The 8,308-nt window shown below is 45.3% G+C and overlaps 1 protein-coding gene across 1 annotated transcript; it reads left to right on the forward strand.

The window, feature by feature from the left end:
• Positions 1-2,131: 2,131 nt before the first annotated feature.
• RGS2 (regulator of G protein signaling 2) lies at positions 2,132-5,155 on the forward strand. Its single transcript, XM_055815685.1, has 5 exons — positions 2,132-2,214; positions 2,456-2,554; positions 2,654-2,715; positions 3,580-3,746; positions 4,178-5,155. The coding sequence occupies exons 1-5, from the start codon at positions 2,147-2,149 to the stop codon at positions 4,370-4,372; spliced, it is 591 nt and encodes a 196-aa protein (XP_055671660.1). The 5' UTR covers positions 2,132-2,146; the 3' UTR covers positions 4,373-5,155.
• The last annotated feature ends 3,153 nt before the right edge of the window (positions 5,156-8,308 follow it).

Raw genomic sequence — 8,308 nt, forward strand, 5'->3', positions numbered from 1 at the left:
CCATACTGTAGTTTTAGGGCACATTTCCCCGCAATCAACTTTGAGAGTTAGGTGGGAGAAACTTGAAACCAGCATAAGAAACAGGGAGATATCCTACAAGTCGGGTGGAAGGTGAGGACGTACTGTTCCTCTTGCAGACCATTTGGTCCTTTACAGAGGCTCTGCTTTGGGTAACGCCTGGGGCTGAGTTTCAACCTGTTGTTTGAAGGCAAGGCAGCCTGCCCCCCCCCCCCCCCCCCCCAGCCAGGAGGCTGCATGCTGCGAGTTTCGCACGTGCAGAGAGTGTTCCCGTCCTTGTGCGTGCTACAGGCTGTTCAGCAGCTCCTGGCAGGCTCCTGCCCAAATCATTCCCAGCTGCACAGCTCGGCTGACCCTGGCACTCAAAGCGAGTGACGATGGAAGTGCCTGGAAGCGATTCAGCACAGCTCCATCCATCATGCAGGCACTGCCTGCCCTGGGCTTTGCTTTGGCAAGTTCCCCCCTGCAAAGTTTCTGGAACTGATGTTTTACAGCATTTAGAGCCTTACCTCTGTTAGCGTTTCCACATTTACCCCCTCCCACGGTAAAACCCTCGTAATAATTTCCCATTAAAAAGCATACGTATTGCATATACAAGACTAAGAGCTACCTGTTGCAAAAATCATTTAAAGCAATTTGGTAAAATTTAGAGGACAGAACTTTATCTTCCTATCAGACCATCAACATATGCTGCAAAGGGCTTACAACAGGCAGCACTGAAAATCACCCTTGTTTAAATGCTTTCACAAATGAAATAGCATTAATTTTCATCATACATCTCATTGAAAGCAAAATGCCTTTGCACATCTTTGCGCACATTGGGCAAGCAGAGAGGTTGTAAGACTGTAAGACTAAGGCGATTACCTAAAAGGATCAGACAATTGATGCTACGTGATTGCATTGAAGTCAGCCAGTGTTTTGGGAATCAGTCTCTCTGAACGCTGCTTTCTATAGCAGAAAAATACATGCTGTAGGGTACTGTGGAAAGGAAGACATACGCACGGGAAAGAGAGAAAAGCATGGTATGTTAAAGAGAAACTCATGTGATTCCTAAATCCAAATTCTTAGGACCTGATACCCTTCAGCTGGACACTGCAGATAAGGACCACATGGCCTTTTCCACAAGCTGAAGGGTGGAGCAAAAAACATTGCAGTTTCAGCTTCATGTACTGAGAGTCATTTACACAATTCACTGGTAGGTGGCAACACTATACAGAGATGAAACACACGTGCAGACAGCGTATTAAAGTGATGAACAGCCTGGGTGAGCAGACAAGTGGACACCAAAAATACCGTATACTCGAACTGACCGTTACTTCATTTTTTGAAGAAACGTGGCTAAGACCTTTCTTATGCTTTTTAGCATGCTGGCCACACTCAAAAGTCTGTATTTCCTTTAAAAAAAGACAAATCTGCAGAAACGCAGGGTACATTTCTGATGGACAGAACAGAAGGGACAGTCACCCCCCTTGGCTGTGCCACAGGGGCGGCTGCTTCTCCCCAGGGTGTCCGTGCCACTGGGTAAAACCTTTCCAAGAGGGTGCTAGCGAGGGCAAGTTAAGAAGGGGGAACAACAACAAAAGAAAAAAAGAGTGGAAGAAAAGGAATAAAATAAAAAGAAAAAGGAAGAGGGAAGAAAGGAAAAACAAAACGAAAGGAAAAACAAAAAGAAAGGAAAAATGAGAGGGATATTCTTGCCATCGGGTAAAAGCTTTCTAAGAAGGCACTAGCAAGGGCAAGTTGAGAAGGGGGTGAGGGGAATAACAAAACCAAGAAGAAAAAAGGAATGAAAGAAAAGGAAAATAATAAAGAAAAGAAGGTGAAAAAAAGGAAAAAAATAAAGAAAAAAGAATGAAAGAAAAGGAAAAAATAAAAAATGAAGGAAAAAGAAAAAATCAAGAAAAAAGGAGGAGAGAGAGAAAATAAAGGAAAGACAAAGAGAAAGGAAAAACCGAAGGAAGGAAAGACAAAAAGAAAGGAAAAGCGAGCGATGACGCCGGGGGAAGGCGGCACCTGCCCGGCGGGGCGGGGCCGGGCGGGGCGGGGCCGGGCGGGGCGGGGCCGGGCGGGGCGGGGCCCGGGCGCTATAAGGCGGGCGGCGGCGGCCGGCGGGGCTGTCGGGCAGCGCATGGAGCGGGGCGGGCGGCGGCGCAGCGAGGCGGAGGAGGCGGAGAAGGGCAGGATGAAGCGGACAATGTGGGTCCCCCGGGGCTGCCCGGGGGGGAGCAGGGGCCGGGCCGCACCTTGGCTAACGCTGGCCGCTGGCTAGCGGGGGGGACCGGGATCCCTGCGCCGGGGCGCTGCGGGTGGCGGCGGGTGCGGAGCTGGCGCAGCAGCGCCGGGGAAGCTGCCGCAGCCTTTGCCAGCGGCGGGGCCGGTGTCTCAAAGCTCTTCGAGTTGGCGCTTTTAACGTGTGTCTTTGTCTCTGTTCTTCCAGAATTAAAGATTGGAAAACAAGACTGAGCTATTTCCTGCAGAACTCCTCCAATTCTAAAATGAAATCAAAGAAAGTGGGGAACCATCGCACTTACTTCAGGTAAGTTGTGTGAGGGAAACTTTTTAAATAACTGGAGTGTTCTACAAAAACAGTAAATCTTGAGCATTGGAGTCTAATGTTCTCCATCTCTTCATGCAGACCTTCCCCTGAAGAAGCCCAGCTGTGGTCAGAAGCCTTTGATGAACTTCTTGCTAACAAATGTAAGTTTGTCTTTGAAAAGTAGCATTTAAGAGCAAAGGGCTGGTGAAGTTTGTATGTAAGAGATTGCTTCTTGCATGCTGGCATTGTATCTTTCTAATCTAAATAGCTTTGATTCTGGTCTTGAAAGTTAAATGCTTTAAATGGTTTAAAGCCAAAATTCATACAGGTGTTCTTTAAAAAAAATTACACATGTTAAAACATGAAGAATACTTCATTGTAGTACATTTTTTTGTAACCCTTCTAGTTAAAATCATGCCTATCCACTTAGCTTTGCCAAATGTGAGAAGAGCATTTGTTCACTGCTCAACCAAGACCAAAATTGAAATGGATTCAAATAACTTGGGAAGGATTCTGCAACACAGAAGTTCAGCGCTGTCTGGGTTTTACTGTAGTTCTGCAAGGAAAAGCACTCAAAAGCAGAGCAGAAAGACTAAGAAATATTACTGTTTGCTCTTTGAACTTGCCTGAGTCATCCTTTCCATTGCAAAAAAATATTCCAAAGGTTTTGTGGCACAGTCAAATATTTACTCCAGTGTAAAGGTTAACACAGGAGAGCACATCTAGAAAGAGGTTTTTTAATATATGTGTGGGCATCACAAAAAGGAACATACTGATTAGAGATGGCTTTCATTTTTGTGCTTACCTAAAAAAAAAAATTACTAGCTGGGTGAAGCCTGCCAAGCTGTTACAGCATTCATTTGCATGCATACATATTTGTGGAAATATCCTTTATTGCTATGATATCTCTGAAAGAGCCTGACCCAGAACTACAGCAAAATGTTTTGGTAGAAACAGATGTAACCAGTGGGTAAATTCAAGATTCTTGAAATAGTTAATTGAGGTGTGTTTTTTCCTTACTGTAGATGGTCTTGCTGCTTTCCGAGCTTTTCTGAAGTCCGAGTTCTGTGAGGAGAATATTGAGTTCTGGCTGGCCTGTGAGGACTTCAAGAAAACCAAGTCACCCCAGAAGCTGACATCAAAGGCAAAAAAAATTTACAATGATTTCATTGAAAAGGAAGCTCCCAAAGAGGTAAAGAAAAACCTGTTTAAGCATTGAGTGCCCTGTTCTAAGTTCTTACAGCTCTTACTTGTTTCTCTGAACTCCCTTTAAGATACAGGTGCCAAACTGCGCTGTATCTACCTCGGTATCTGTGTCTGAATGTAACTCTCTCCCTAACTGCCTTTTCACCAAGCTGGAAAATGGCACAACCAGTATTTTGGGGAGTTTCTATCTTAAGTGGGGAAGTCAACAACCGCATTGAACACCTGTAACATATTTGAGTTTAGCACTGAGAGATAAATGGTATCTGAATCATTTGGGGTTTTGTATAAAAATTTCTGTAAAGGAAACTTCATTCATTTGACCCTGAGTAATATGGTCATACCTTTTTTCACCTCTTCAGAAATTTTGTGATTTATTATACTTCAGTTCTCAGAAGTAAATGTCTTTTTTTATTTCAGATAAACATAGACTTCCAAACAAAGAACATGATTGCACAGAATATTCAAGAAGCCACGCATACCTGCTTCAGTGCAGCGCAGAAGAGAGTTTACAGCTTAATGGAGAATAACTCATATCCACGGTTTTTGGAATCTGAGTTCTATCAGCAGCTGTGCAAGAAGGCGCCCATCACCAGAGCAGTCCAGGGGACATGAGCAATGGAGGAGAGCGCAAAGATGCCTCTTGGCTAGCGGGGAAGCAAGCCACAGCTGATGGCAGCATCCTGTCCTAAAAGACTGAGATACCCAGTGCTCAGTATGTTTGCCATGGTGCAAGGACAAATGCTGACTTTGGTGCAATGCTGATGGCAAAGAGTGGTGCTGTTGGAGGGCATTCAGAGGTGGTGGCAGGAGCGTGCCAGCCAGCTGCTGGCAGCGCACTGTGCTGCGAGTGCTGCAGTGAAAGGTAACTGTGCATTAGACCAACCATACAGTGTAAAAGCCCTTCTGTCCCAGCTGAGGTGGTGATGCAGCAGGTCAGAGCGGAGCTGCCTCCTTGTAAACAGAAGCTGCTCTGCAGTTGTGCACCTTTGGGAACTTGAGTAATTGGTTATGTATGTATTTTTCCTAAACATCAACTGGTGTTGCTCTTGTCAGTCACTTGGTGTGTTCATACCAGTTCAGTAAACTGCCTCTAGTTGCAGAGATGTGTTGGGGTTTCTGAGTGACCTCCAGGCAGTAACAGTGCTGCGCAGCGTGAAGTGACAAGGGACAGCTCTGTTCTGCAACTGAAATACACGGGGCTGGATTGTGTCAATGGGGCTGCACAAGGCCAGACTGAGGGCAGAACTTGGCCAAGGCGAGCAGGAGCTGTATAGTATTATATTTATATTTGGATTATGATTGTGTTGAATGCTGCAATAATGTCATAATTCTGTCTTGAGGACAGCAAGCTTCAGTGAAGTCTCTTACTGTTTTTTAATAAAATTTTGATACAGAGCTTCTTTTGTTGCTTGTTTTGTACACACAGATATATACTGTCTGGCACTGAACTCTCAAGCATTGGGACTGCGTCCTGGGTGTGATCTTAATAGAGCTAATTTTAAAGCTATTGTTTCTTAATCTACCAGGCAAGTGGGTTTTTTTCTGGATTGTTTTTGTTTTTTTGAACAAACAAATCCTCAGAGCTTGGAAACTTAACAGGGAAATACTTATTCAATCACATGCTCAATCTTAAATATGTCCCCATGGAACAAGTCTCCAAGTGCAAGGTAAGTGTATGGCTAACATGACAGATCAGCAAGAAAGCAACAGTATTGCTGCTGGAAGTCACAGGATGCTATTTGGATACAGGCACTATTCCAAATAGTAGTACATGAGTAGCACAGTTGCTCCTGCTCAAAACCTCCCCTTTGAAAAAGGGTTTAGAAGGGCTTTAGCGTCAGGCTGTAAGACCTCTACAGAGTCAGTAGAAGTAACGTTATCGTAAATATTTTGACTCCCTGCTAGGTGAGTATGTCTTAGAGGGAAGGTTACTAGTTGCCATTATTCTATGTCACTCCTTCTGACAACATCCAAACCCAATACTTCTGAAAAAGACCCCTAGTTTGTTAGTTTTGTGACTTGTCTGAACTCTAGGTCTGCTTATGTCCTGGCTCCACATATTTTTTGGCTCCAGTCCTCAGGTTACAGCTTTAATTGCTTAGTTCACATATATCCCCAGTAGTCACTTCTATAGTGGTCTGCTTCTCCAGGCATCAGGAAAATTCTCATCAAAGGATTTTCAACATCAGCTACACATCCAAAAACTGTTCAAAAGCAACTACTTCATGCATGTATATGCATATTGCAGGACATATAGTAGTGTGCATATATACATACACACAACATATATCCATTACGCTGCCTTTACACATGGAAAGAAACAAATTTGATGCAGCCTCGGCTTTGCTTGTAGCCCTGTTCCTGGGGCTGTGAGAGCTAGCCCTCACACAGCAAAGTCTGCTGCTCAGTTAAGTCTGCTTAAAATAAGCACAAGAAAAACTCAGCCCAATAAGTTACTGCAATAGAGAAAGTTTTTTTTTCCAGCCAGGAAAAAGATTTGGGCTGATAATTGCTTTCGTAATCTAACAAAATAATTTGAAGAGCATAAAAATAGCCAGAACTATACCTATTAATGACTCTGAGCCAGGGCAGGAATAATTCCATGAAGCTTCATTGGCTTCAGTGAAGCAGCTTTAATCTGTGCCAATTTGGAATGTGGTAATTAACCACTGCTAATGTCTGGTTTCGGGAAAAGCAACACTTCTAGTTTCAGCAGGTGCCAGAACTACTTATAGAGCAGTATGTAGTTCAGAGGGGAAATTAGGTGGGGCCGTTAGGCAGGGCATCGCTGCCTGAGGGCTGTTCTTGTATATTTTTAAGATCTGAACTGTGAACATTGGTCTTCAGGAAGGCTGTGCAGGCAGTTCCATAGCTTCCACTGAGCGTGGCACAGGGGTAGCCAACCGACCAAGCCATGCTGGCTCCCTGGCACGGCCCCTCTGCAGCGCCTGAGAGCCCTGGCTTTAGGGGTAAGCTTTGCAGCAAAACAGTTTGGTGTATCAACAGGGAAAACAAAAATAAATCTTACTTTTTGTCAAATACAGCTGATCTGTGCACACAACATTCCTTCCAATTGTTGCTTTTCCTATTTTTGATAAAAGCCCTGTTTTCCCAACTCCCAGGGGTAACCACCATTAAAAAGGGTACGACAAGCACGTTGGGGATGCTGCAACCCAAAAGATGGCTACGAACATTTCCTGGAGAAACGCAAACCCACCAATTGCTTTAAGAGATGATGGATCCATGCTGTGGGCAGCCATACCGCTGCAGTTAAAATTGGAACTGTGCTATCAGTTTCCAATGGGAACAAATCATGAACTGCTCGTTCCTCCGCAGCCCGGCCAGCCAGTTGGCCCCTCCACCCCAATCCCACCGGGCAAAACACCGGTCGGGGAACGGCGAAGGGAGGGCGGCAGAGCTGGGGGGGATTCCAGTGAGGGCACTGCTAAGCAGCTGGCCAGAGCACAGTCCTCTTCTTAGCTTCCATCGGGTTATAAAGCTGCTGCAGCCCATATCCCTACTGACAGGCACCTGAGCAGGCAAATCCAGAGGAGGGACCCCAGCGGGGAGCTGCGTTCCAGGAACCATAGCTGCAAAGGAGCACGAGTCCTGAACAAGTCTGTAAACAAGCTCAGCTTTTTTGGAGAAAGGACTTGCTGCAGAAGGCTAAGGACAGGGAGAAGAGGACCTCTCCGGAGGGCAGTGGGCAGAAGGGCCCCCCGCTCTGCCGGTGCAGCCTCCAGCCACACAGCGAGCCCCGGCTGAGCCCAGGAGACTCCCTGCCACTTCAGCACTGCTAACACGACTGGTGGTGGCACGTAGAGTCTGAGGAGCTAGAACTGCTGAAAAATACCAGCAAAGCAGGAATAAAGGCAACTTTTAACTTGCCATGTATCACCGTTTTCAGACCACAGTCTCTCAGTAACTGGTGCTTTTCTTAGCTGCTACAGACGAGCAATTCCCCTGCTTTAATATTACAAAAATTACATTTCTCACCCTTACGATTATGCAGAAAATAAATTTTCAAATTGCAACTGGAGTATCCCTAGTAATTCTCCAAACCAGAACTTAATGCAAAGGATATGCAATCTTATAAAAAAAAGATATCTAATTTTCTAAGCCAATCTCACGATTTTGAGAAACTAGGTCATGAGTTTCAACTGTCTGGATCTGGTAACAGCTTGGCTTTTTTTAAAGGACTTGTGCTGACACTGCAGCATAGGGCGATTTGAAGGAGAGTCCTTTGTGCTATCAAGGCAGCAACGTATAATCTCCTAAAATCCGACCCAAAGCAGCTGGCTCTCGCACGTGCTCTCTGGCCCAAAGGCTGGAGAGGACCTCTGAGAACAGGGCAAGCTCACCGGTGATGCTGACTCACCACTCCAGGCGAATGGGAAAGCAGTGCCACTCGGTAAATAAATGGCAACGCAGCACTCTTGCTCCTCACGTTTACGTACTGTGGCTGAAAAATGTACCAAGACTATAAATAAAACCTGTGTTTCCACTTAAAATTCCCAATTTCCATTTGGAGAAGGGGACACTAATGAT

The sequence above is a fragment of the Falco peregrinus genome, chromosome 10 (assembly GCF_023634155.1).
Source record: "Falco peregrinus isolate bFalPer1 chromosome 10, bFalPer1.pri, whole genome shotgun sequence".
Lineage (NCBI taxonomy): Eukaryota > Metazoa > Chordata > Aves > Falconiformes > Falconidae > Falco > Falco peregrinus.

What these genes read in the sequence shown, in the direction of transcription:
- RGS2 (XM_055815685.1), top strand. Translation starts at nt 2,147, where the DNA reads ATGGAGCGGGGCGGGCGGCGGCGCAGCGAGGCGGAGGAGGCGGAGAAG. An exon ending in GGCAGGATGAAGCGGACAAT is followed by an intron (nt 2,215 to 2,455) that starts GTGGGTCCCCCG and finishes CTGTTCTTCCAG; the next exon opens with AATTAAAGATTGGAAAACAA. An exon ending in AACCATCGCACTTACTTCAG is followed by an intron (nt 2,555 to 2,653) that starts GTAAGTTGTGTG and finishes CTCTTCATGCAG; the next exon opens with ACCTTCCCCTGAAGAAGCCC.